Source organism: Oryx dammah, unplaced genomic scaffold (assembly GCF_014754425.2).
Source record: "Oryx dammah isolate SB20612 unplaced genomic scaffold, SCBI_Odam_1.1 HiC_scaffold_27, whole genome shotgun sequence".
Taxonomy (NCBI): domain Eukaryota; kingdom Metazoa; phylum Chordata; class Mammalia; order Artiodactyla; family Bovidae; genus Oryx; species Oryx dammah.
The window spans coordinates 14,455,801-14,481,093 of record NW_024070211.1 but is presented as its reverse complement, the minus strand read 5'-3'; the positions used below and the strand labels follow the sequence as shown (position 1 = coordinate 14,481,093).

Below are 25,293 nucleotides of genomic sequence, written 5' to 3'. Positions count from 1 at the left end.
ACCACTTATTTCCAAACTAGTTTATTTCATAGAGTCCAAAAGCTCCTGTGACCCTGGCTCAGATGGAGGTCGGGCTTCCTTGTGTGTGTGTGTGGCCGCATGGTGAGGCTTGCAGATCACCCGTGGCCCCTGTAGAGGAAGTGTGGTCTCCTAACCACGAAACTGCCAGGGAATTCCCAGGTCTGGCTTATTAAGCTTCAAACTCAAATTCAAAGTACTGTGGGTCGAAGTAGTGGATGCGGACGTAACCATCTTCGCCGCCACTGCTGTAGCTGCAAAGAGACAGCCAGGGCCCAGTCAGAGGCCTGCCCTTTGGGAAGCAGGCCTGGGGGACAGGACATGGGAAAGGAGCAGAGGTGGGCAAACCAGGGCTGGCTCAGCCCCCTTCACCAGGCCCTACCTCTTGCCATCAGGATGGAAGGCAACACTGTTGATAGGTCCGAAGTGACCCTTGACTCTTCCAAACTCTTCTTCAAAGGCCAAGTGGAAGAACCTGGAGGAAAGAGCAGGGTGGGAAGCAACAGTTCATTCAGTCCCCATCTCCTATGAAAACACGTCAACGGGAACCATTCCCCAAACAAAACCATAAAGCAGGGAAACTGGGATAAGGGGGAAATGAATGAGAACAAAACAAGATGAAGTTGGGAGAAGACTGGACCCAAATGTCTTCCTTGCTATGTGCTGGGCAGTGCTCTTAAAAGCTTCACAACTATTAACTTATTTAATCTGCATAGTGTTATGAGGTAAGTATAATATCACTGTGCCCATTATACAGTCAAGGGTGATTGGGCATAGACAACTCCAATGATGTGCAGGGCTTCAGAGTGAGCCTAAGAGTTCATGCTCTTAACTGTTGTATCAGACACTTGTCATAGGAGGGCCCCCAATCTGGCTGCACTCCCTAGCAGCCAGTGAATTAAGGAAAGTTTCCTTGGTTATCTGGTTTGTGGCCATTGTGAGAGACGCTTCATGATGTTTCTGTTTGGAAGCGCTCCTTCCCCCTTTACCTGGCCTCGAACTTGCCAATCCTGGTGGAGGTGGTAGTTACATCCATGGCTTCCTGACCACCGCCCAGCACCACCTGAAGGGAAGAAACTCTAGATGGGCCCAAAGAGCAGGCAAGTCCATTTTCCATTTCTTCCCCCAACCCTAAAAGCCTTTAGTATCTCCTACATCAGACTGGGAAGATATTAAGGGTAAGGAACAAATATCCCTCAGCCACCTCCTGCCCTGCCCCCAGAGCTTCCCCATCATTCACTTTTGTTCTTGCTCTGAGATCTCCTCTCTGCCTGACACTATTTTCCCCTCTTTGCTAGACAAACAACTAGATCCTGGAAACACTACGAGTCTTTAGCAGGAAGCTTGGGTGGGTTTCCTTACATGATCGTAGTTGGGAGAGAGGGCAGCTGAGTTGACAGGTCGTTCTGTCCGGAAAGTCTTCTGGTGTTCAAGGGTTGTGGAGTCGAAGAGCTAGAGAGAAGGCAGAGGAGATGTCTCTAAAAGGAGTCTTCTTGGGGGAAGATGGGAGCAGGCCTGCCAGACTCCTTGCCCAGGCTCACCTTGGCAGTGTTGTCCTTGGATGCAGTGACGAACATGGTCATATCCCTGGATAACTGGATGTCATTGATCTGCCGGGAGTGCTCCTTAACATTCACCAGTACCTCCCCAGACTGCGGACAGAAGAGGGAGGCTCTGACCGGCTCCATTCCCACCACCCCAGGCTCAGCCAGAACTCTGGACTCTTTCTCGTCCCATGAAAGAGGAGGAGGTCAGGTGGGGTCTGCCTTAGTATCCCCTGAATCAACATTTACTCCTACTACCAAGCCCAATCTGGCCCAAGTGTGCAGGTTTCATAAACAGTGCTAGTCCACCTAGGAAAACACACACTATGGTGACACCTATTAATTAATCATCATGAAACAGTAGAGCAGTTCCATTTAATCCTTCTTCCAAAAAATACTGAATGGCTACTATCTGCCAGAAGCAGAAGAGGAGATGGTTAGACAGCCTCACTGACTCCACGGCATGAATCTGAGCAAACTCTGGAAGATAGTGGCGGACAGAGGAAGCCTGGCATGCTGCAGCCCATGGGGTTGCAAAGACGTGGACACAACTTAGCAACTGAATAACAACAGCAGCAGCAACACTATTTCCCAAGCACTGTGCTAAGCACTTAACAACACTTATTTTTTTTTAATCCCCACAACAATCCTATGAAGTGGATATTTTACCACAATTTTAAAAGGAAACTATAGTTTAGATAGGTGGTGTGACTTGGAGATCTCAAAACCAGTAAAAGGCAGAACCCACTGGCATCTCCTTCCCTTGCACGGTCTTGGGCACAGTTCATGAGGACCGATGCTCATCCAGCCATTTTTCAGGTCTTCTCAAAGGGCTCTTTCATCTGATTTCCCTTCCCACTTACAGAACCTGCCAGACTATGTAGTACACAGAGTTTCAGAATCTGTCCTTAAAAGTACTTCTCTGTGGGAGTCCCCTGGTTGTCCAGTGGTTAGAACTCAGTGCTTTGACTACTGACAGCCTGGATTCAATCCCTAAGTGGGGAACTAGGATCTTGCAAGCCTTGCAGCATGGCCAAAAAAAAAAACCCAACTTCTCTGTGCCTTGATTTCTCTATTTAGGAAACAAGATTATTAAAAGCCCCTAGGAGTAATTCCCTGGTGGTCCAGTGGTTAGGACTAGTAACAAACAAGTCCCCAGGATCCCTGTAAGGACACTGTGTGTGCATGTGCTCAGTCATGTCCGACTCCTCGTGACCCCGTGGACTGCAGCCCCCCAGGCTTCCATGTCCAGGGGATCTTCCAGGCAAGAATTCCAGGGTGAGCTGCCATTTCCTCCTCCAGGGGGTCTTCCTGATGCGAGGACACCGGGACTGGGTCTTACCTGAATTTGAGTAACGGGCGCCTGGCATGCACTCTGCAAATATTTGTGAAGACTAAACGGCCTCAAGCACTGGGCCTCACACAGACCCTCAGAAGACTGCCATCTCCTTCCCTGAGTTACTTCACCTACTGTCAGGGAAGACTGTATCCTCGTCTCCTCCATGGACACACGGTAGGGAGGCATCTGGGGCCTCCATTTTGGGGAACAAGCACCAGTTTTGCAGTCAGGCCTACCTGAGGGCACAGATCAGCTCCACTGTTCGCCAGCATCAAGCACTATTTATGGCCTTCACCTTGGTTCTCATTCCCTTCCTGCAGGTAGGCCTGGTACTTCAGTGGACCACAGCCAGTGCTTGTTGAGTGACTGACCAACCTTTATGATATCACATCCCAGCATTCCCCATAAACCCAGGAGCCCACATGGGAAATCTGAGACAGCCTGGACCCCACCCTTTCGGTCACCCTCCCTCTCACCGGTCACCCTGAATGTCTCCTGCCAGGTGCCCCACATCCCTGTCACTACTGCCTAGTTTTGATGCATTCTCCAGTCTGGCCTGTGAGAGCTTTCTAAAGGAAGAAACCTGGGACTTCCCTGGTGGTCCAGTGGTTAGGAATCCATCTTACAATGCAGGGGATGTGGGTTTGATCCTCGGTCGGAAAACTAATATCCCACATGAAGACTGAGAGCCACAGCTGAGTTCACACACTCTGGGGTGCCACCACCAAGACCCGATACAGCCAATATACAATCAATCAACAAATATTTTAAAAAATAAGAGAAAACCTGATCATCATAGCCATTTGAAGATTTCCTCCTGCCGAAGGGGAAATCATAGCCCCCTTATCGCGGGACCCGCAATCTAGTCCTGGCCCCCCTTCCCCAACACCGCACTCCAGTGAGACCAAACTCCCATTCCTGAAGAATCTGCCTACTCCCTTAACTCTGTGCCTCCGCACACACTGCTCCTGTGTCTGTGGAACAACCCTCTCTTTTGGCTTGAAGCTCCATTTATTCTTCACAGCTTAATGTGCATGCCACCTCTTCTGTGACAGAGGGCACTTTCTGTAATTGGTCGAGACCTCAGTAGTGGCACAGCTCACAACCTGACCCATGTGCTAACTGTTTGCAGCCTGTCTCCCAAGGCAGGGTCCATGTCTGATTCCCTTCTCTGTCCTGAGTCTAGCATGGGGCCTGCCATTCAGTGGGGGCAGGGAAACGCTTAATTGTGATCACTGGTAACATGTCCTGAGTACTCTATGACAAGTTTTTCCAAACACCTGAGGTCATCTGATGCTTGAAACATCTTACAGATAAACAGGCTCTGTAAAGTTATGTAATACGACCAAGATCACATACTTAGAAAATGGTGAAGTCTGTGTGAGTCTGGCCCTCGCTCTCAACCCCCAAGCTCATCCTGCCTCTCACAGAGAATCATTCTGATGGGCGTAGGCCTCACCCACCTTACCTTGGCACTATACTGGTTGAGCTCTCCACCTTCGTGGCCTGCAATGATGCACTCTCCCAGAGGTCCCCAGACGGCACTGGTGATCTTGGAGTCGTTGCAAGGGATCCTCATGTAGGGCTCATTGCTGTCTGTGTGGGGCAGCACATGTCAGGCCCTGGGCTCTGGAGCCGTGCCCCTCACCTCCACCCCAGTCCTGTGCCCCAACCCCAGCGCACCGATCTGGCTTGGATCCCGCAGGTCAAAGAAGCTCACGAAGCACTGGTAGCCCATCTGCTTGTCTGTGGAGAACATGATGATGTTGCCCCCAAAGTCAAAGCCACAGGTCCGGACTGCTGAATTGGTCTTGAGCAGAGCCAGCTGCTTCCCTAGGAACAGGCAAGAGTCTCGGTTAGTCCCTGCCCCCTGCTGATGCCGGGAGGATGCCCTCTACCCCTGCCTATCATTACAATGCACTGTTCCTCCTGCACTGGTGACTCTAGCCCCCCGGCCAGTCTTCTTCCCTCGCTGCTGTGGTTTGGGTCAGGTCTTTTAACTTCTCCACAGTCCCTCCTCAGACATCCCGCCACTGTGGCACTGTATGTCTCCACCTCTGTGGAGAATGTGCTCCTCCATAGCAAAGACCTGCTCTAACTTCTCTGCATGTCACCAGTGCCCAGCAAAGACCTGGGAGAGATCTGGGTACCCAGAAAATATTTACTAAATGGAGCAGTTCAATAGGCTCCCCTGTCTTCTGTCTGTTCCTGCAATGTTCCCCAGCAGTGGTTAAGACTCTGCCTTCCATTGCAGGGGGTGTGGGTTTGATCCCTGGTCAGGGAACTAAGATCCCAGTTGCCACAGGGTGTGGCCAAAAATAAAAAAATAAAAAAAAGAACTAAACAGGCTCTTCCCTGCTCAGGACCCTCCCCAGCATGAAGTCCTACAGAACAGTTGTGTTCCTGAGCTCACATTCAAGGCCCGTTCTGGCCCTAGCCTGCCTCAGCTGCTCCACTGCTGCCTATTTCATCCCCAAGAAGCAGGAGCTCCTGCCAGATCAGATGACTTGGACATGACACTCGCTGTGCTTTCACTCTTGCATGTGCCACAGTGATCGCCTCATATGACCCTTGCTTTGGGAAGCCTTCCCAGGCTGATCCCATCCCCATTTCAGCCTTCAGGGGCCTCCCCCTCGGCTTTCACAGTGCACTGTGCTACCTCTAACAAAGCTTGTATCTCACTGGAGTGCCTCTTTTCACCTCTGTCTTCCTTATTTTCTTGTCTCTTTTTCCCTAGACTGGGAACCATCTCTGGATTTCTATTTCCCCAGAACCTGTTGGCCTCAATAAGTATACTGTAGGTCCTCACTGTTTGCTGAAAAAGTGAAGGATCCAGGCTTACCTGTTTCACAGTCCCAGAGACGACAGCTGTTGTCAGCTGAGCCAGTGAGGACATGCTTGGTGTCCCCTGAAGAGGGTGTTAAGAAGCATGACAGAATTCACCTGAGTCCTTGTCCTCTTGGAAGGCCAAGTGAATCACCTCCCTATTCAGCACCAGAGAGTCTTCCTTCTCTCATCCTAACCTCCTCATTCAGAACTGGAACCTGTCCTAAGTGTTCCCCAAACTAGTGAACAGACCAAGGAGTAGGAGGTAGGTAGCACCATTCTCCAGACCCCACCAGAGCATCTCAAACTCTCAGCTTCAGGTCAGCAGCTTCTCCATTGCTGGCAGACCCTGGGAGCACAGACTCAGAACAAAGATAAGGATACAGTCAGCGTCCACACACCACACAGCTCCGGTATGGCCCATGTAGGTGCCCAGTCTCTCACCATTCACAGAGTACCATACATTGACAATCTGGAGGATCAAGGACAATGTGACAGGATGATAGGCATCGCAGGCAGAGCCATGGCCTATTTTGCCCCAGAAGCTTCTAGCCAGGCCAGATTCTACCCTCCCCTGCTCATCTCTTGGGGAACAGCAGGTTGCTGGTAAGAAGACCAACTCCTGGATTCTCCTCCTGCTTGCGAAAAAGTCTCCATCATACCAGCCTTTCCCCAGACTCCTAAACCCTCTGAGGAATAAAAGGTCAAGCTGAGTATCAGCCTAGCAAAAGAGTAGTGTTTTGGTGTTCTGTCCAAACAGGAGCAGTTGGTAGGAGGGAAACCTGGGTTCCAGTCCCTGCTCTGCTACAATCTCACTGTATTATCAAAATGTGTGCTTTTCCCCTCTGAACTTCAGTTTCCCCACGTGTAAACTGGCCAGGACAATAACGCCTTTTTCAAAGAGTAGCTGTGAGACTCCAATAAAATAATGTCTAAGGAATTTAAAATGTAAGTGTCTAACATTAATATGGTACTCACAAACACTCTTTATTCAAGTAAGCTCTTTATTTGAATAATCTCATTTAATTCTAAAGACAACCCCAAGAGGGAGGTACTATTACTACCCATATTTTGTAAAAAGGGGCTCTGAAAGTTTATAATGGTTAAATGCCATGTTCAAAGTCACACTGCTAGTGAATACAGGACTCAGGATTCAAATCAGGTGTATCAGCCGCCACGTTTAGCCACTAGGGTTAACTTTCTCCGTATGGAGGTGCCTCAAAACGCAGTACTCAGAGGGGCTGTTTGCAGTGAGTGAGTGGCAGGAAGGGGGATGACTGAAATGATACCAAGGACACCTTCTTTAAGGCCTTTATCCCTCGCCGCCCCAGGATCAACCTCCCCCTTCTCCAGGTGGTCTGTTCCCCTATCCTTGTAGAATAGTTTTGTTCTTCCCCGGAATGAGCTCCTCTCCGCCCCATGAGCAAGATGACCCACGTCCCCGTCCCCTTTCCACAAGGTCCCCTTGCTTTTCTTCTCCCTGGCTACTCCCTCCTCCTATCAACAATGAAGTCCTTTCCCACATCTATCAGTGTAATGCTCTTGCCCTCCAAACCCCGGGATGATCTCTCCCTACTTCTCAGAACGGGGCACTCCTTGGTTTTTCTCGCAGCAAAACTAGCTTGTCCACCCTTCGCCCCGGGAGAATGAACTCGCCCGCTCCCGGGTCCCCTCCGCAAGGTCCCGGCGGGCCCGCCCTTCGGCCGACGCTCACAGGGTCCTTCGCCACCGTGAAGAGTAGGTCTCCCTCGCGGTTGTACTTAATCTGAGTAATGGACCGCTCATGGCCCTGCAGCAGGATCGGCTTCTGTGGGGACAGGACGGCAGTGTCAGCGCCAAGAATTGGCCCCTGCCCCAGTACGGACCCCCACGGCAACACCTTTAACACACGAGAACTCACCATCCCGGCGGTGACGCGAAGAAAGCAGCAACGTGAGTAGAACCGGAAGAGGCTTTGGAGCCACTTCCGGATTACGAGTCTCCGCCCCCTTTATTCCCGGAAGTGAAGAGGATCGGCGTTGCCATGGCGGCGACCCTGGGTAAGCGGGCCCCGCCCCTCCCCTGGCTTCCAGACTGCTATCCCGATTATTTCCCCCTCCACCACCTAACCCTGACCCCTGCTACAACCCCGAACTTGGGCTCCAGGATCCATCTCCCCGGCTTCCCGGGGCCTGTCCTACCCGCCAATCACACCCGGGGCGTCGGAGAGCAAAGAAGGGATGTGGGGGCGGCGGGGTGGGAATGGGAGGCCGGAGGAGGGCTAAGGCCGTGCGGTGGGGCGGCGGGGACGTCACTCGTATCTCCATCCAGAGCAGGTGCTGGCTCTGGTGCTGGTGGCCGCGCTGTGGGGTGGCACACAGCCATTGCTGAAGCGGGCCTCCTCTCGCCTGCAGCAGGTTCATGAGCAGACCTGGGCCCGGCAGCTGCTGCAGGAAATGAAAACCCTGTTCTTGAATCCCGAGGTGCGTCTGTGAATGAGTCCTCTCTAGAGGGGAGCAGCTAAGAATTTGGTCTCTGGAGTCAAACAGATCAGGGTAAAAATCTGCGCTCCACCACTTACTCGCCAGAAGCTCTTGGATGAGTCTTGTTTGCCTTGAGTCTCAGTTTCGTCATCTGTAAAATGGGGATAATAAGGGTAACCGTCTTACAGGGCAGTTGTGAGGGTTAAGTGAGGTGAGGCACTAAAGCACTTAGCAGTGGGCCTTATACATATTATAATTAGATCTCAAGTCTCTGATGCCTTGAGCCGCTAGTAATATTTTATTATGGTGATCCTTCCAACAGACTTTTCCGGAGGGAGGGCTTAGGGCTCAAATTGGCCCTGGGAGAGGGGGATAAGGGAGAATCTAGAGTACTACTTCTGAGCTCAGTGCTGCCAGTCTCGGCTGGTGGGAAAGTCATAGACACAACTGCCTCTCAGGGCTAAGGGCTTTGAGTGAGGTACAGATAAAGTGCTTTGTGAGTTCAGAGGAGGGAGGCTGGAGCTAGGTGACTGAGGGAAGGTTTCTTGGAGAGAGGAACACTGGCACTCAGGGACTTGCAGGATGAGGAGGATAGAAACCAGCGGGGCTGAGGGGGAGGGCATTCAGGGCAAAGGCATGGGGTTCAGTCAGTGATGTTCCCTCTGCCCTGGAAGGGTCTTTTTCAGATGGCTTGGGCCCTAGGCCCTTACAGCTACCCCTCCCTCCAAGGAAAGGCTTATCTCGAAGCTCAAAGAAGGCAGCCCTGCTCAGTTAAGCAATCACACTGACTGCAGTTTTCTTCTGTTTCCAGTACCTGATGCCCTTTTCTCTCAACCAGTGTGGCTCCCTTCTCTATTACCTCACCTTGGCATCAGCAGGTGGGTCTCTGGCTTAGAACCGCTATACTTAGGATGGAGGGAATGTCTCAAACACCTTGTTGCCATGAGTGAGGGATTGGTTCCATATTTGCACCCTCTTCTCTAGGCAGTAGAGTATGGTGGTTTGGTTATGAGTATGCTGCCAGGCACAGGGTTGGTTTGAAGCCTGGCAATCTTGTGCAGCAGCAGAGAAAGAAAGTTCCTTTGGCTGTGTGAAGGGTTTGTGTGTGTATGTGTGTGTTTGTACCATGCAGTTTATGGGATCTTAGTTCCCTGACCAGGGATCAAACCCAGGCCCACTGCGGTGGAAGCACAGAGTCCTAACCACCGGACCGACAGCAAATTCCCCAAGGGCTGCCTTTGACACTCTTGCTTCCACTGCTAACTGCCTGCCTGACCTTGGGCAAGTCTCTTATTTGAACCTTGATTTTTTATGGTTGACTTTATAGCACTGAGAGAATTGAGTTCAGTATTGAGAAGCATCCGAGAATTGAGTTCAGTATTGAGAAGCATCCGGAGCAGTACCTGGAGCACGATAGACTAGAGGGCTCAATAAGGATAAATTTCTTTCCCCCTATTGTTGTGTGCCCTCTCCTGCACCAGATACTGTTCTGGTTTTACACATTTTAAAAAATTCTCAGCCCAACCTTATAAAGTGGACATGATTGTCTCCACCAAGGCAATGAAGTTACAAAACTTTGGGCAACTTATTTCATCTCTTAAGTCCCACAGAATGTCAGTGCAGAAGGATGCGAAGCCATCTATTGCTAAAGTTTATGCTCTTGAACTTTGCTAAGAGAAGTTTTTGCTATAACTTTGCTATAACTCACCTGGAGTCTCACCTGGGCACCCCCCCACCAGGGATTTGAGGGGAGTTTGGACCCCAAATAACCCTGGGAAACCCCTCAGAAGTCATGGGAGGGGCTAGGCCCACCTCCAGATCTACCATGTCAGCTTCAACTAGCATCACTCCACTTTCATCTGTTTCACATTTTGGGCTTCTCATAAGACTTCATTTAAAAGAAAGTTTGAAAGCCTCTGGCACTCCCTGCTGCCCAGAACACTGAGTGCTCTGGAAAAATGCCTGCAGTTAGCCTTTTACCAAGTTTTGAGCAAATTGGAATTTTAGGATCCTCTTATCTCACCACTTACCCTGCCTGTATCCATTCTAATAATCAGAACAGTGGTCACTATTTATTCAGGCGAGGATATGCACACGTTATCATATTTCATCTTACAACAACCCTTTTGTAAGACGACGCTGTTATTTTGCTGTCACTGGTTTTCAGGTAGGGAACAGGCTCGGGGTTTGATTGATCTAGCCAAGATCACGTCGGGAAACCTGGATCTGCTTCACTCCAGTGTCCTATTCTTTCCTCACACTATGCTGCTTCCCTCTCCCATCTACTGTTGCCAACCACTCTTTAGCAACCACTACATTCTGTGTTGTGTAAGGTTAAGGAAAGCGCTCTGAGTAGGCAGCAGTTGTCGTTTCTTGGATGGCCAATAGCAGCCATGCCGCGCCCCCCAGGGGATGAGCAGCTGTGCAGTTCTCTCCTCCTCTGCCTGGAACAGGTGAGGCCTGGGAGGGCTGGGAAAGAATGTGCTGAGGAGCCAACGTGCACAGCCTGCCTGGCAGTTATGAGTCTTGCAAATAAGTAACTCAGTTTCTGACTTATCCATTAGTTTTTTTGGTTTTATTTATTTATTTATTTATTGGTATGTGTTTTAAGAGCACAACATAAAATCTGTCTTCTTAAATAGCTTCAAATGTACAAAATTTAAGTGTAATACATTTTTTTTTTTTTTTAAGTTAAGAGTATTGTTAACTCCGCTAAGTCTTTTTGAAGTTTCATTTATTGAAGTCAGAGCTTCAAAACTAAGCAACAGATCCTGGACTGTGGTGACCTCTACTTAAGAACCAGCCCTGTGGGGCCTGTCCTGTACCCGTTCCTATCTCTGACGTTTTTTTGTCTTACATAATTCCATGAGGCCCAAGCCCGAACTGAAACAGAAACAAATGTGCTTCGCCTGCTGTTTTGCTTTGTCCTTATCCATTTAGTTCTACTACCTTTGGAGTCAGGCAGACCTCGGTTTAAATGTTTGCCTCCATTTATGTGGTGTCTTTGAGCCTTTGTTTCCATTATGATGCTAATGTGCTCCCTGCATTGTTATGAAGATTGACTTGATGTGTACACAGAGCAGCCGTGTGCTTGGTAAGTGGCGCTGTGTTTGGCGTTACTGCACTCATACGACTGTAGCCTTTGGGTTTGGGGTACCTGTCTCTCTGTCCAGATGTCCTTGAGATCACGGTAGTTCTGTTTCAGTGCAAAGACCTCATCCTTACCAGCAAACCAAGATGGTCCCAGACCTTGTAGTTTAGGTTTTCTTGCTGGAATCCTGAGGGAGCACTGAATTTGAAGTCAGGAGACCTGGGTTTGAATCCTGAGCTTTGCTGTGACTTTATCTGAAAACGGGTCATGAGACACCTTTTTTAAAACAGTCTTGATGATGTAATGAAAGTGTTTTGTGCCTAGAAAGACTTTTTTTTTTTTGCATCTCAGAGATTCTTTTCATTCTGATCACCCAGATCTGACCCTAGCTGTGCCCATCAGTAACTCTCTGGCCATCATCTTTACACTGATTGTTGGGAAGGTCCTTGGAGAAGATATTGGTGGAAAACGTAAGTCAGGACACTGCAAGTTCGGGAAGCCACTACTTGGACTTTGACACCCCTGGGTTAGTTTCTTTCCAGAGCCGTCTCCTGTGACCAGGTGAGGAGAGGCTCTTCCCTCATCCTGCCCTTTCCTCTGTAGCTCTCCTGCCTCCTTGTTGCCATCAGAGTTGCCTTCCCCTGGGTAGTTCCCATCTGAGCCCTTCCCTCAGCCCTGTGTCAGCTCCTACTGGCATGGCTAGTCTCAGAGCTCCTCAATTTCTACCCATTATCCCAGGAGCATTTGCTGGCATGGTGCTCACCGTGGCAGGAATTACACTCTGCATCACAAGCTCAGTGACCAAGACCCAAGGGCAACCGTCTGCACTTTGAGTGAACCAAGGCCACCTCCAGCTCTGCTATCTCCAGGAAACCCTTGGGCCATGAGGTAGAGGCAGTGAGCCTGGGAATTAGGCCTCCCACCCCAGCCCCAGCCCCAGCCTCAGCTTCCTCACCTCCTGGGATAATAACTACCTCATGGATCGTAATAAGAGAACAAGAGTGAAAGGGTTTGTAACTTTCACGTGCTGTTCAACCACTCAGATTTAGCACAAGAGACTTCACCCTCACCCTCAGCAGCCCTTGTACCCCAGCAGCACTCTCTCTGCTGTCTCATCAGGTCCCCAAACCTGTCACTGTTACTATGGCCTGACCTGGACTATCCCAGCAGCTGGGCGGTGGACTGCAGAACCCCAGCTGCAAGGAGAAGGCCAGCTACAGCCTCTGGGCCAGAAATGCAAACAGAAGGCCTCCAGGGCTCAGCCTTCGCTGGCTGAGGGGGGAACTGAGGGGAAAGTGCGTAAGAATAGCAGATGACATGCAGGAGAGGAGATGGCTGTTAGCCTCCCTGTCCCTCCCATGAGGTGGGTGTAAATCCTCAACTGCCTGCCTCCCTCAAACGCATGTGGGCCCTGGCACTGCCCAACTCCAGCGTGTGGAACAATGCTGGGTGAGCAGTTGTTGTTGAGTCGCTAAGTCAGTTGTCTGTAATAAATCTGTAGTAAACAGATGGAGGTTAATAAGTATTCTTTTATTGTGACAGACCCACTCCCATGTTTGTGGTCTCTCCCCCAAACCCAGCTGGCTACTCCTTTCTCTCCTTTCTCATAAGGAAATGGCCTCTGTAGCTGGGGCTTCTCTGCTCTGAAAGGAAAGGAAGACGGGGGTGTAGGTTTATGAGCAGAAGAGCCGGACTGAAGGGGTTGCATCATACCCTGTGAGCCCAGAGGAGAAGCTGGTTCCTTGAGAACAGGCTGCTGGAGGCTAAGGATAAAAGGTGACTGCAGAGTGAAGGTCCCCAGTTCTTGGCTGGAGCTGCCGGATCTCAAGATGGTAGACCAGGCATCAGGCTGAGATAGCTGCCCCAGCCCCAGGCTGTTTTTCCAGGAACAGGGCCTCTTCCACTATCTGTGCTGTCCGCTGGAGGAGGAAGAAGGCCACACAGAACGGAGCCTGTGCACCCCAGTCTAGCCTCCAACCTTTAGCCTGGGGTTTCCCAACCCCAGGAAAGGAAGAGACCAGAAATCTGGATCCACCATTTCATTTAACATAGGAACTTGGGCTCTGAGAAGGTTAGATTTGTTCACAGACACAAGGGAGAATTGTTTCTGGGACCCAGGGCTGCTGGTTTCCAGCTCAGAACTCCTGTCCCAATATGTGGCTTCCAGGGACTTCTCTGGCTTCCAATGCAGTGGGTGTGGGTTTGATCCCTGGTTGGGGAATTAAGATCCCACATGCTGCAGGGTACAACAAAAAAACAAACCATACAAGCAAAACAAAAGCCAACACACAGCTTCCAGCCCCAGCCCACCTGATCCCAGGGCTCCTCTGTCTGGGTGTCTTCATCATCTGCTACTTCCTGGGCCCCTGCCGTCTCCTTCCTTGGGTGGGGAGCCCCATACACTCCCTTGGTTCCTGATGTGGAAGGCAAGAGACCACCGCTGAGGCTGAGGAGCCTTCAACATTCTTTCCTTAGACTTTATCAGCCCCCTCCCTGGCCCTGAGCCTCGCTCATGACCGCAGAGGATGGAGGTTAGTTCAGGGGCAGGCCTTTGGCCCCCATCCCCAACCCTTCCAAATCCCACCCCTGAAATTCATGGCTTCGAGTTTTTACGTGCTTCTTTTCGTAAACCAGGCCCCCATGAAAAGGCAAAGGACTGGCTCTGCACATGAGGGGGTAAGAGACAGTTGTGCTGAAGTCAAGACGAGCTCTGGACCATGGAGCTCCCTCACCCTCCTGTGTCATCCCCAGCGACCATCCCATGTCACTGTCAGAGGCTGGCTGAGAAGGCCTTGAATTCTGGGGTCCCCTCACCTGATGGAAATGAGAGCTTGGGGAGCATGCCTCTCGGCTCAGTAGCTCGCTGGGGTCTGGCATAGAAAGCGGATGGCGCCATTTGTCTGGCTTCGTCTGGAGAGGACTGGCTTGCCTGTGCCCTGTGGCCCTGCAGAGGGAACACTGAGCCTTGGCCATGGTTGCAGGCAGTCCTTGCTTTCTCCATTCCCAGTCCAGGTGTGAATGCCTCTGATGCCTTTGGCAGCCTGGGAGAGGAGAAGCCATCCATCTTCACAGCCTGCGTCTTCCCTCCCTGCTCCCTCTTCCATCAGGCTGCTTTATCCAGGGACATAGTAGATGATGCCTGGTGTTCTAAATGCCCAGTGAAATCAGGTTGTGTCCTCCTACCCTCAACTCACTGGCTCATCTCTTGGGAGGGCTCAGGCCTGGGATAAGATGGGAAGCTGACAAGCATTTTCGACCCTGCTATGCCAGATATACTGATTTTCCCAGCATCCAATCTGGCATCAGGTCCAGCAACTCAGAGTCCTGAAGATCTTCATAGAGCCCAGATAAGCTGGCTTTCAGACCTGGTTCTGGTCTGGCTGCTGTCAGTAGCTGTGTTACCCTGAACAAACCATTTCACTCCTCTGAACTTCAGCCTCTCCTCTAGAAAATGGGAATAACAATCTTTATTTCACAAAATTATTGAGAGGATACAGTACAATAAGGTCAGAGCCTCAGAGGGAAGCTAGTCACTTCCTTCTTTCCCGCCCTCCCCGCCTCCCCCCACCAACACCCTGGGTCACCTACCACCTGCTTGTGGAGCCTGGACTTTGGACCTGGGGGATGCCTGCAATGAAAAAAGAGAAGGCTTATAGGGGGAGAGCAGGACATGGAATCAGGGTGGCTTCCTTTGCTCTAACCTGCCTCCTCTCTCCCTCATATATACATACCAGCAGCCCCTGGGCAGTGAGGGACTGGGCACCAGCAGCTCCAGATAGGGGAGGGCCTTGAACTCATCCTCTCCAACGGCCACGTAGTAATGGCCGCTCACCAGAGCCTCCCTCGCTGACAGTGGGAGCCCATCCAGGGTGCAGAGCCTGGGAGAGAGGTGAGTATAACAAGGGCCAGTGAACAAGGTGGACTGATACTCAGCAGACTGTGAGGGGGTGGGTACAGCTCTTCCAAGGTGCCTGGCAGCTGCTAGTCCTCCGGGCACCAGGGCTGGTCCCCCAGGCTCCACCCTGGCTTCCAAGGGCTGGGCCGGAAGGGCCTCTCCCTCTGGCACAGAAAGAAGTCTCCTCTGGGGAAACATACTTTCCTTTGGCCTTTTCATCCTCCAGGAAGGCCAGAACCAGTAGGGCGGCTCCCTTTGGGGACATTAGGGTTTCCACAGTCCCCAGACTCACTTGCGCACAACCCCAGTCTGTAATTTCACCTTCTCCGTCAGGAGCTTCAACACTGCTTCCCAGTCCTTGCTGGCGGCCTGGGACAGCTTCAGGCTGAACGGAGGACTTAACAGGTCCCCATTCCTGAACACACTGGGACAAAGAGCAGCCTGGTTAGGGGAATGGTCCTCAGAACTCCTTACACGTGAGAGGATGAAGGATGGCACTGGGGCCAGAAGACAGTCTGAGACCCCGTGGATGGGTCCCCCTTCACCTAGTAAGCATGTTGGACTTTTCCCATCCCTACCAGTCACCAGGAGCTCCTGGAACAAATCCACCTACTTTTCCTTGGCCTCACTGAAACAAAAATCTATGACCCCGCCTCCCCAACACAGGCACTCACTGGATGTAGCAGGGGGAACCTGCAGGTAGCTGCCGTCCAAGGGCCCTGTCACACAGCTGCCGAGTCATGGGAAGACCCTGAAACCCATCAGGTCCCCAGGTCAGGAACGCATTGAGGCCTTTGGTCAGGGGTAGGTCAGTCTAAGGTGGGTAGGGTGAGGGAAAGGAACCAGACTGGGGCGGAAGAGGGGGTAAGGAGGGTGGGACCGGTCACCTTTTACCACAGGGTACCTCCTTAAGTCACATTCTTAATCCCCTCCCATCCCTCTGTTTTATAGCATCCTCTTTCCTCTGAGGACCACAACCTGGAGATAAAAGGTTGCAAAAGGCGCAGGGAACAGCATTTTGAAATCCTGCACCCTGGGAAGGCTAGCCGCTGACTCCAGAATAGGTGTGGAGAGCGGCAGATCCAGCCACTTCTGGGGCCCCTGACCTCCCAGACCAAAGTGGGAGCCGTCCCAGAGGAGGGGGAGAACAGAGGGCTGGGGCTGGCCCGCCCCAGGACTCACTGCCAGTCTGCTGCTCTTCCCACCTGGGTCCTTCCCTCCAGGGGGTAAATAGCTGAAAGGACAGAGAGGTCACAGGTCATCTTGGGGAGCCGTGGACTCAGCAGCCCAGCAGCTGCCAGAGGGCGGGGCTGGGCCCAGCTCACCAGGTCTCCCTTCCCAGTGAAACAGTCTCAAGCCATCTCAGTCCAGAAACAGATGCTGACACTTGAACCTGCCTTAGGCCCTGCATGTATCAGGCTGCACATCCAGTCCAGGGCACAAACCACATAATTAAAGGTCTAAATCCTCCTGTATCTCAGATGTTCTCCTTTATGGGGTATGTGGTTTCATCTCATTTTGTATGAGACAGAACAAGGACTCCCTAAGTAACATGGGAGTGACCAAGCCTAGATTCTAAGTCTGTCTAGCTCCCCACTCCTGGCTCCTTAGGTTACAGCGAGCAACCTCTCAGCTGAGAGTGGAGGAAGACCTGGAAGTCAGATCTGAGTTGGAAGCTCAGACACTGAAATTAGTCTCCCGTCTTGGAAAGCACGGCCACACCCTGTAAAGGGTGATCCCAGCCTACTGGAGAGCACGAGATGCCTATGGATGGATTTAGAGTATTTGGTGGTGGTGGTGATGGGGATGATAAGGATCCCATCAGGAAGAGCCTTTGGAAAAGGGGGCTCAGCTAGCATGAGAATGTTGTTCTTCCCATGGTTTGGTCCTGGCTGGATAGGCATGATCATCAGCGTCAGACTCTTGACTTGAACAGTGGCGCCACTTGTGTTGTCTACTCCTAGGCAGCTTAGGACTATCCTGATTTACCCTTCTAAAGACTGGGGATAAGACCACCCACCTCACAGGACTGTTAATGTCCCATGAGTGAGCTACTTGGTCAGTACTGACTGTTGCTGTTGCTGTTACCTCCCTCCCCAGGCTTTGACCACCCCCAGCCCACTCACGGGAGCTTGTGGAAATGTTCGAAACCAGCAGCCACATACAGCCCTCCATTCTGCAGGTCTGCCAGGTCGGTGACAGGGTGGCCATGACAAGGGGTGTAGAGAGCACGCACAGCCACTGGGGCCCGCACAGCCGATGTCACCTCACAGAGGAAGGTCTCCAGGGTGGGGAAGCGGCGTTGAGTCACCACCAGCTGGCGGCCTGGGGAGAAGGGGTCCCCGTTCCGGTACACCACTACCTTCTTGGCTGCTGGACTGCCACCGGCCATTGTGTGTCCCTGGCTAGAGACGCAGAGCTGTTGCCAGGCAACTAAGACAGGGTTGGGAGCAATGCCAGAGGTGGAGTCTTGCCTTTTCACCCAGGAAGGCAGGGAGAGCCTCCATAGGAGCATCTGTCTGCATTCAGGGTCTCATCTGGTCTGCTCTTGGTGGGGCCTCACAGGAGTAGGGTGGGTCTGGTCATTAGGTAGGAAGGAAGAGCCAGGGCTCAGTGAGAGGGGCAGTGGCAGAGATCACACTGAAACACAGTTGTTCAGTACTGGGTCGGGGCAGGGATTCTCAGAGCCTCCCCACCACTGTAGCCCAACAGCATTAGGGGGCTGTTCCCCAAGGATGTTAGTCTGCTCCTGGGCTGTGGCTCTCGGCCAGCTCTGGAGAGGATGCCCCATGTCAGCAGAAAGTGAGCAGGAGGTCCCGGAAGCTTGTCCTGACCAGGGGCAGAAGATAAATACAACCAGGCTCAGAATCTAATGAAAACCTTTATTCTCCATCTTGATTTATTCTCAACCTTTATTCTCCAACTTGACTTGCCCCAGGTTGCTCCCTATCCCCAAATGTGGGTTGAACCACGGGCAGAGGATGAAAGTAGCCTCCTACCTTCTCCCTCTACTGGTGCCAGCTCTGTGCTCCAGCTTCTCTTGGCCTCACTAGCCACCAATACCCAGGGGCAGGGGCAGGAGGTACAACTGGGACCAGGGAGCTAGGATGAGGTCCTGTCTCCCCCACTGCCCTTTCATAGCATTGCCCTTTGGCACCCGGTCCTCCCTGGTTCCCCAGGGTCTAGCCTGCTGGTCCTGTTTTCCACTGTCTGCCCCTCCAGTGATCCTCTCCTGTGTGGTCTGGCCCTGTGGACAGTTTCTCAGGTGGCCTTGACCTACAAGGTACAGTCCTCTGGTTTTGCCATCCTTCATGGCTAGATTCACTGGAGGTTCTATCCATGGATCTTTTATCACTGGGGGTCTGGCCCTTGGGTGGTTTATTCTTCCAGAGATCCAGGCCACCATGCTCTGCCAGAGACCCATCCCAGGTGATATGGTCCTCTGAGACGCCCAACTCTCGCGGCACAGCTCTTTGCAAATCAGGCTGTTTCTGGCATGGCCCCCTGGGAGAGCTGTCTTCAATGTTTGGGTCCTCATGGAGTGTGGGCAACTGTGCCCTGGCCTTTCCAGGACAGGAGGCCTTAGATTTGAGCTCTTTGTGGCTTTCATCCTCTAGAAGTGTTGTCAGCTGCAGGCAGGTCTCTCCAGAGATCTCTTCTCCACAGTCCAGCTCTTTGGTGAGCCTCTTCCCTGTGGCCTGGTATTCCGATGGTGTGGGCAGCTGTGGCCCAGGCCATCTGTAGGATGGGTCCCTGTACTTGACCTCAGCAGTTGTTTTATCTGGAGTGGCCAGTCTTTCTGGGAATTTGTGGGGTTGTGATCTGAGCCTCCAGCAGGAGGCATCCACATGGCCTGGCTCTCCAGGGGTCCTGCCTCTGTAGGGCTGGTCTTCCAGCGGTGGGCCTGGTTGTGATCCAGCTTTTTCACAGCTCTGTCCCCCATGATCTTGGCACAAGCTGGGCTCATGTCTGTTCTGGTTGTTCACTTCTGGGGATCTCAGTGTTTGTTTGAGAACTAGGTACTGTTAGAGAAAAGAAGAGACACTGTACCAGGCTGTGGGACAGTCCTGGCGTTTGTGAAGCTCTCTCCTGACTTCTTGGGCCTGGCAAGAGGCTTTTCCCTCACCACCACCCTTGGCTCTAAATGTGCAAAGAAGGCTCCAAATTAGTGCCTACCTCCTTACGGCTATTGATGGCCTGTTGTAGCCACAGCAGCTCCATGGCCAAGTGGCTGCGGTGGTTCTGGAGCTCCTGGAGCTCAGTCTGGCTGTGGGACAGTCCTGGACCTGCAGCTTCTGTGAAGGAGGGCAAAGGGAGAAAGCCTTGAGGGGACAGGCACTGGGCGCTGGCCTAGTCCTTAGACCCTGGCACCTTCCCCCTACGCACCCGTAAGTCGCCCCCAACCAGAAGGAGGGAAGAAAGGGATGCAGCTTATCTAGCACAAGCCTTTCACTTTTCAGATGGGAACGCTTAGGCCCAGAGGGCAGAGGCTTGCCCTGACCTAGGTAGAGGTGTACCTGGGTTTTTCATCCTTGACACGTCTCTGGTCTCTTGGCTTGGTTTCCTGGTCCTCCTGCTCTGCTCATCCTGAAGCCAGGCACTGGCATCTCTGCAGGGAAGACTGCTGGCGTTTGTGAAGCTCTCTCCTGACTTCTTCAGTATCATATCCTCCTGGATGGTCTCTTTCTCAGTCTCTTTATGTGCGAAGTGGCTCCATAGTTCCTGCTCTGGATTTGGTGCCCTCTCTCTAGCGGCTTTCCAGGTCTGACAGGATTTTGCCTTCTGAGAAATCAAAGGTGTGAGAGCCCCGAGGCTAAACCCTCCAAGGATCTGGACATTCTGATTTAGCATACCAATTGATGAGGACTAAGGATTGGGGTGTGAGGAGGTGAGTCTGCTCCCTTTTCCATTGAGGAACGCTTGTCGGCAAGTAATGTGGAATGCCCTTGCCCATTTTACCTCTAGGGTGTGTAGTACCTTTGGGAGAAATCGGGGCCTGGGAATCCAGCCCTCAGTCCACTGAAGCGTGCCCAGATCACCCTCGATCTCTCGTACAATAGCTTCATATTCACGTCGAAGATTCTGGAACCGGCGTCGGACCAAGAAGCCCCGGATGCAGGCCTGGTGTGGAGAACGAGGGGAGAGAAAACGCTTATCACTGCAACATGGGGATATCTTGGGGAACGCTCCTGGAGAGGTCATCGGCGTGACTGCAAGAGGGGACCAGGCCCCGGGGAAAGGACAGGTGACGCTGTGCGTTGGGGCTCTGGGGGTTCGAGGGAGTGTGCTGGGCTGCATCCAGCACAATTCTTCGACTGAAGGCCCTTCCCACCTTTTCCCTGATCGCGTAAGAGCTTGTGGTGGCAGTTGGGGGTGGAGGTGGGGGGACGCGGGAGGATCCGTGCTGCGGCTGCTAAGTCGCTTCAGTCGTGTCCGACTCTTAGCAACCCCATGGACTGCAGCCTACCAGGCTCCTCCGTCCATGGGATTTTCCAGGCAAGAGTACTGGAGTGGGGTGCCATCGCCTTCTCCGAGGATCCGTGGGGTCCCCACATTTTTCAGGCCGGTGGGGGTGGGTCGGTAGCTTCGGACGTGGGCACGCGGGCAGGTTACTAGATGTGAGAGCCTCATCTGGTCCATAGGTCCCACCCAGTCCGAGAACCCGTAGGGGGAAATCACAGGCAAGCCTCCCGCCCCGCACCTGCAGCGCCGTCACCTTCCGAACCAACCGCTCCGGCCCCATCCGGGCGCAAACTGACCCGCCCGGCGCCTGCGCAGCGCGTCACCGGCCTGCGCCGCGGGCCGATGGGCTCAGGCCCCGCCCCGCCGTCTCCGTGGCCTCCTTTGGGTTCCAGCCAGGACCCGGCGCGAGCCGGTGCTGTTCCCACACACCCCGAGCAGCTCCGGGGAATCTAACCGCCCGAGCGGGACCTCCCAAACCAGAAGTGTGTTGCGCAGGGGCGTCCCTGCGAGAGCTTGGGCCCGGGCGCCCCTGCCGAGTAAAAGGCGCAATGAGAGAAGACACACACCGCTTTCTTTCCTTCTGGTTTAATTCCATCCAGTGCCCCCTCTCCCATAGCACCTGGGGGGGGCCGCTAAACACCCACTAGAGTCCGTAAAAAAGTCACAGTTTGAAGGAAATGAGAAGGGACAGTCAAGGCCTGGGTCTTAACACCTACACAGCTGACGGCTCCTCGGGCTCGGCGTTCTCGGCCAGGTGCAGCTTCTGTCTGTGCGGGTCAAGGACTGTAATGCTCTGGACCCCAGGTCCTTCCAGCCCTATTGTCCCAGCCTGCACAAGCTTAGTTTCCCCAACTGTTGCAAAGGGGCGGGGGTCAGGGACTCTGGGGAGGTCCGTGATCTAGGCTTGCAGCCCTTGCTGGCCCCTCTTGCCAGGTGCCTTACCCCTTTCACTTATGGTTTAGATCATGCAGATGTGTGTACTACTTCTCTTAGGACTAGATGGGAGATAATCTGATCAGTAAAAATAATTGTTCAGTGCTGAAAGAATAGGGAGACATCAGACAAGCTTTGTCATAGATTGGTGTAAGCTAAAGTGCCTAAAAATATTTTGGTAAGTACGTAGAACGTATTTCCTGCAACCACTATTCTTTCACCTAACATTTGGGGAATTCTTTCTGCACCTCTACCAGGATAGGGGGAGTTTGGGGCTAATTCTGAAAGGGGTGAGGACGTTGGTTATCTGTAAATGTTCCTGCAGGGTGGTGGGGAGGTGGAAGCTGATTTTATATCTGGGAGTGGAGGACACCCACTGTCAAGTTCCCTAGAAAGGATACATAGAATTACTAAGATCTTCCAGCTGTCAACAGAAAGAGAAAGGGGGTTTCTGTAAGGAGGGCACCAGACCAAACTCTCGATGTTCTGGGGCTCATCTTCTGGTGGGCGTTGAGAGGCCCAGAGCTTTTGCCTCCATGTACCCCCAGTTTTTCACCTAGGGGCCAGGAATGGTCTTGGAAGCATGCACCCTCCCATCCCCTGGTGCCCTCAGGAACTGAATCCCGCAGCCCTGACCCACATTGCTAAGCAGCTGGTCCAGGTTGCGGTCAGCCATTGTCTTCTTCTGCTCCTCAGGCAGCCCGTCCGTCACCCCGTCCTCCTCTTCCTCCTCCTCTTCCTCCTCTCCACACACATCTAGGCTGAAGTGCAGCCGGGCCAGCTTCTCCTGCATCTCGCGCACGTGCTCCAACTGCTCGAAGGAGCATTCCTTCCCTGGACAGCACCTGTCAGTTCTGGGAGCGAGCTTGGGACCCACGTCCCAGCCTCGCCCCCCAGAGACCCAGCCCTCCAGCCCCACCCCCAGGACTCACCGAAGGCCTGCAGCCGGCCTGAGTGAAAGTCGTTGAGCAGGTTCAGCAGCCCCCCTTCCATTTCATAGACGTCGGTCACCTCGGTCAGGAAAGAGTGCTGCAGGGGCGTGCCTGCAGAGCCGCCTGCACCTCCTGCCAGCACGGGGCGGCATTTCTCCTTGCCAACCCTGGGTGAGTGGGCGTGGCCATGGTCACAGGGTGGGGGAAGCCAGGTACCCCAGGTCTTTTGTGCCATCTGTCTATGCACTAATTCATCTTTCTATCCACCTGTCCACATAAGTGGATGTTCTTCTGATCCTGTCTGGGGCACTAGGATGCATTAAGGGAAGCAAGTGGAGAAAGAGGGGTGAGGATGAGAGGTCAGAAGTCGTTTTCTTCCAGTGGTACAGCCAGAACCACGCCTGGAGCAGGGCTCTTGGGTTCCTGTCTGACCCCTCACTCAATCCTCCTGTGATCACTTGGCCTTACTGGTCCTCAGTGAATTTGGGGACAGTTACTTCCTTATTGCCATGAGAGCCATTTTACCACTTCCAAAAACATTTTTCTGCCCCTCTTGTATGTAAAAACCATTTTTTGAATCTTCCATTGCCCACAGGAGAACACTGAACGACCTTCACAGCTTGGCCTCCATGCCTCTCCAACTGCACTTCCTACTATTCCTGTCCCAGCCCTGAGCTTCAGCTACACTCACTTGGCTGTGTCCAAACATGCCTCTTAGGCAGGCAGTGCCAAAGGCACAGGGAAACATAGTAATCAGAGGAGGAATGTGTGTTTAGTGGATGCACTATAGGGTAGACAGGCAAGGTAGGGTAGGAGGCGAACTCAAATTGTTTACTTGAGTATCCCCTCACCATTTCCTGCCCCATGACACTCTGGGACCACCAGACCGCTTTGTGATTCCTGGAACCTTGCAGGCAATATTTTTCTTCCATACTTCTGCCAGGCAGGCCCCCCCCCCCCCCCCCCACTTAGAACAGTCTCTGTCTCCAGTGTGCCCAACAGCCTTCTCTGATTCACTTCTAGAAGTCTGCACACTCCCTGCTCTGAGGTGCATCATCACACTGGGTGATCCCTGTGACCCACCTGGTCTTTTCCCAACACACCTGAAAGTAGGGACTGGGTCTGAATTCTCAGGGGCCAGTGGAGGGAGGGGGAGCCCCAGGGAAGGCATGGATTCCTGCTTAGTAATTATAGGCTAAACCCCTCTTTACCTTGCTGCCCACAAGGCTCAGGCCAGAGTTAGGGCCCCTCCCTCCTTGCCCTGCTTCCCATCTGTACCTACCTCTTGAACTTGGTCCGCTGTTTGGGGGATGGCAGGTGAGGGAGTCCCAGGGCCAAGGAGCCACTGTGGCTTGTGGGCACTGGGACCCTGCGTAGTGTGCCTGGGGGCTGGGCTGGCTGGGGCAAACAGGGCTTGGGACTCCTTTTCTTCTTCTTGTCCTCCATTGGATGCTGGCTAGGCCTCAGGCCCTGGGAGGGAGGCAGCCCCGCTGAGGTGGTGTGGGCAAAGCCATCCCTCCATCCACCTATCCCTGAGAACTGCAAAGGATGGCCCCAGGACCTTCTAAGTGTCCCCTCATCACTCCAGTATGGGCAAGGCCAGGTGCCAGCACCTACTGCTGAGATCACAGCTGTGTATTTGAAAGACCTGCGGCCCAATCCAGGTCTCCTCTGCCCGCGAGCCTTAGCCTGAAGCCTAGGTCTTGCCTGAAAGGACTGGACCAGACACTATTCTCAGGCTGCAGCTGCTCCCAGGGTTTCCAGTCCCTGTATTGGAGGGTGTGGCGCCGGCGGAGGAAATGTAGGGAGAGTCAGGGTGGAAGTGAGCTGGCAGGAGCCCAGCTGGGGATTAGGGGTGTTTTAATTAGACTCCGGTTCTATTCAGCAACTGCCTGGACAGACCCCGACGAACCTCAGCATGGAAGGGGATCAAAACGTGCATAGGATCACCTGGGAAGACCCCATGTCGGACCCCTAGAGGATGGGCATCAATGGTTGAGCTGGCAGGGCTCAGTCCCCGCACTTAAGACACTTGGCATCCTTTCTCTTCCACCCCACCTCCAACGGTAAACACCAGGAGACTCCCGTTAGTTCCCTGGGACAGCCTTCCAGCTGCTTCACCCTCCCCAGTGGGGAAGTCCCCTCTTGGCTGCAGCTGTAGTCAGAGAGGGCCGGGTGGTACGGCAGGGCAGCCGGCAGGCTGGACCTCCAACAAAGGCGGCGCTGAAGCTCGCACCGCTCGGCCTCCCTCCCGGCCTGCCCCCTCGGCTTCCAGGTCCGCGGAGGTCCCTTGGCCTGAGGTCTGGAGGCCCTTTACGAGGTTTCCCCAAGCTGCTTACTCCCAGGTTCCACCACCAAGCTCTACTCCGCACTCTGGGGTGGCGCCTGGGGCATAAGCATTTAAATCGGCACGAAGCCGGCTGGCACTGAGGGGGTGTGGTGCTGGGGAAACAAGCGCGTCAAATGCCTGACCCAGCAGCAGCTTAGTCCAATTAGAGACGCAAGAGAAGAATTACAGCGGGAGCCCCAGCTCCCTAGGAATGCGTGGTGGCGACCTGGGATCTATTTTCCACAATCAGTCTCTAAAGTCGCGTGCCAAAAAGATCTCAGCTAGGGAGCCAGGATCCGAAATGGAGCGAGAGATCAGCGTCATTCCGCCTCTGTACCCACCCCCAAGGGGGAAACTAACCTGAAGATTTAGGGTCTGGAGTGATGCTTCCGTGCCGGTCCCCTCCGCCCTCAGCTCTCTCCAACTAGGGAAACGAATGGGTGGAAGCTGTGCTCGCAGTA

The 25,293-nt window shown here is 53.1% G+C and overlaps 5 protein-coding genes across 13 annotated transcripts; 1 reads left to right on the top strand and 4 right to left on the bottom strand.

Moving 5' to 3' along the window:
• Positions 1-5: 5 nt before the first annotated feature.
• Positions 6-7,713, bottom strand: EIF3I (eukaryotic translation initiation factor 3 subunit I). The gene is made up of 11 exons (XM_040228025.1): positions 7,628-7,713; positions 7,442-7,534; positions 6,112-6,199; positions 5,744-5,809; positions 4,585-4,734; positions 4,370-4,497; positions 1,560-1,670; positions 1,381-1,470; positions 1,008-1,081; positions 401-493; positions 6-272 (listed from the first exon to the last, which is right to left on the bottom strand). Exons 1-11 carry the CDS (start codon positions 7,628-7,630, stop codon positions 191-193), a joined length of 978 nt encoding a protein of 325 aa, XP_040083959.1. The 5' UTR covers positions 7,631-7,713; the 3' UTR covers positions 6-190.
• TMEM234 (transmembrane protein 234) lies at positions 7,433-12,790 on the top strand. Of its 3 annotated transcripts, none has more exons than XM_040228031.1 (5): positions 7,433-7,766; positions 8,038-8,189; positions 9,001-9,067; positions 11,658-11,750; positions 12,019-12,790. In XM_040228031.1, exons 1-5 carry the CDS (start codon positions 7,751-7,753, stop codon positions 12,111-12,113), a joined length of 423 nt encoding a protein of 140 aa, XP_040083965.1. In that variant the 5' UTR covers positions 7,433-7,750; the 3' UTR covers positions 12,114-12,790. The 3 variants fall into 3 exon arrangements, with proteins under 3 accessions (XP_040083965.1, XP_040083963.1, XP_040083966.1); XM_040228029.1 differs by having other exon boundaries at positions 7,700-7,766; positions 12,400-12,789; XM_040228032.1 differs by having other exon boundaries at positions 7,711-7,766; positions 8,121-8,189; positions 12,400-12,789.
• Positions 8,061-18,044, bottom strand: DCDC2B (doublecortin domain containing 2B). Of its 5 annotated transcripts, XR_005718926.1 has the most exons (12): positions 17,302-18,044; positions 16,358-16,409; positions 15,850-15,926; positions 15,468-15,599; positions 15,012-15,158; positions 14,869-14,908; positions 14,095-14,320; positions 13,591-13,694; positions 13,316-13,489; positions 12,994-13,199; positions 8,288-8,340; positions 8,061-8,153 (listed from the first exon to the last, which is right to left on the bottom strand). XR_005718926.1 is itself a non-coding variant. In XM_040228020.1 (10 exons), the coding sequence occupies exons 1-10, from the start codon at positions 17,688-17,690 to the stop codon at positions 13,125-13,127; spliced, it is 1,416 nt and encodes a 471-aa protein (XP_040083954.1). In that variant the 5' UTR covers positions 17,691-18,044; the 3' UTR covers positions 12,792-13,124. The 5 variants fall into 5 exon arrangements, 4 of the variants coding, with proteins under 4 accessions (XP_040083954.1, XP_040083955.1, XP_040083956.1 ...); XM_040228020.1 differs by lacking the exons at positions 8,061-8,153; positions 8,288-8,340 and having other exon boundaries at positions 12,792-13,199; XM_040228021.1 differs by lacking the exons at positions 8,061-8,153; positions 8,288-8,340 and having other exon boundaries at positions 12,792-13,199; positions 14,095-14,224; positions 17,302-17,601.
• IQCC (IQ motif containing C) lies at positions 18,044-20,945 on the bottom strand. The gene is made up of 5 exons (XM_040228024.1): positions 20,877-20,945; positions 20,153-20,296; positions 19,693-19,957; positions 19,352-19,470; positions 18,044-19,197 (listed from the first exon to the last, which is right to left on the bottom strand). Exons 1-5 carry the CDS (start codon positions 20,916-20,918, stop codon positions 18,358-18,360), a joined length of 1,410 nt encoding a protein of 469 aa, XP_040083958.1. The 5' UTR covers positions 20,919-20,945; the 3' UTR covers positions 18,044-18,357.
• Positions 20,946-21,207: 262 nt separating this feature from the next.
• On the bottom strand, positions 21,208-25,293 carry CCDC28B (coiled-coil domain containing 28B). 3 transcript variants are annotated; one of them, XM_040228026.1, is made up of 7 exons: positions 25,193-25,287; positions 24,194-24,270; positions 23,786-23,975; positions 22,504-22,670; positions 22,212-22,405; positions 21,973-21,995; positions 21,208-21,405 (listed from the first exon to the last, which is right to left on the bottom strand). In XM_040228026.1, exons 3-7 carry the CDS (start codon positions 23,947-23,949, stop codon positions 21,351-21,353), a joined length of 603 nt encoding a protein of 200 aa, XP_040083960.1. In that variant the 5' UTR covers positions 23,950-23,975; positions 24,194-24,270; positions 25,193-25,287; the 3' UTR covers positions 21,208-21,350. The 3 variants fall into 3 exon arrangements, with proteins under 3 accessions (XP_040083960.1, XP_040083961.1, XP_040083962.1); XM_040228027.1 differs by lacking the exon at positions 24,194-24,270 and having other exon boundaries at positions 23,786-23,973; positions 25,193-25,293; XM_040228028.1 differs by lacking the exons at positions 24,194-24,270; positions 25,193-25,287 and having other exon boundaries at positions 22,504-22,770; positions 23,786-23,886.

Excerpts from the sequence above, each read along its gene's own strand:
- EIF3I (XM_040228025.1), bottom strand. Across the intron at positions 4,735-5,743 it reads TCTCTGGGACTGTGAAACAG|GGAAGCAGCTGGCTCTGCTC; the intron begins GTAAGCCTGGAT and ends GCCTGTTCCTAG. Across the intron at positions 1,471-1,559 it reads CCAAGGACAACACTGCCAAG|CTCTTCGACTCCACAACCCT; the intron begins GTGAGCCTGGGC and ends CCTTCTCTCTAG.
- TMEM234 (XM_040228029.1), top strand. Across the intron at positions 9,068-11,657 it reads CCTCACCTTGGCATCAGCAG|ATCTGACCCTAGCTGTGCCC; the intron begins GTGGGTCTCTGG and ends CTGATCACCCAG. Across the intron at positions 11,751-12,399 it reads AGAAGATATTGGTGGAAAAC|GTCCCCAAACCTGTCACTGT; the intron begins GTAAGTCAGGAC and ends CTGTCTCATCAG.
- DCDC2B (XM_040228020.1), bottom strand. The coding sequence starts at position 17,690 with ATGCTCCTATGGAGGCTCTCCCTGCCTTCCTGGGTGAAAAGGCAAGAC. Across the intron at positions 15,927-16,357 it reads GGAAGAGCAGCAGACTGGCA|GGTCTTCCCATGACTCGGCA; the intron begins GTGAGTCCTGGG and ends GATGGGTTTCAG. Across the intron at positions 15,159-15,467 it reads CAGACTGGGGTTGTGCGCAA|GCTCTGCACCCTGGATGGGC; the intron begins GTGAGTCTGGGG and ends CCTCTCTCCCAG.
- IQCC (XM_040228024.1), bottom strand. The coding sequence starts at position 20,918 with ATGGGGCCGGAGCGGTTGGTTCGGAAGGTGACGGCGCTGCAG. Across the intron at positions 20,297-20,876 it reads GGAAGGTGACGGCGCTGCAG|GCCTGCATCCGGGGCTTCTT; the intron begins GTGCGGGGCGGG and ends TCTCCACACCAG. Across the intron at positions 19,471-19,692 it reads GTCAAGGATGAAAAACCCAG|AAGCTGCAGGTCCAGGACTG; the intron begins GTACACCTCTAC and ends CCTCCTTCACAG.
- CCDC28B (XM_040228027.1), bottom strand. The coding sequence starts at position 23,949 with ATGGAGGACAAGAAGAAGAAAAGGAGTCCCAAGCCCTGTTTGCCCCAG. Across the intron at positions 22,406-22,503 it reads AGGCCGGCTGCAGGCCTTCG|GGAAGGAATGCTCCTTCGAG; the intron begins GTGAGTCCTGGG and ends GGTGCTGTCCAG. Across the intron at positions 21,406-21,972 it reads GAAGATCTTAGTAATTCTAT|ACAGAAGCTGCACCTGGCCG; the intron begins GTATCCTTTCTA and ends TGACCCGCACAG.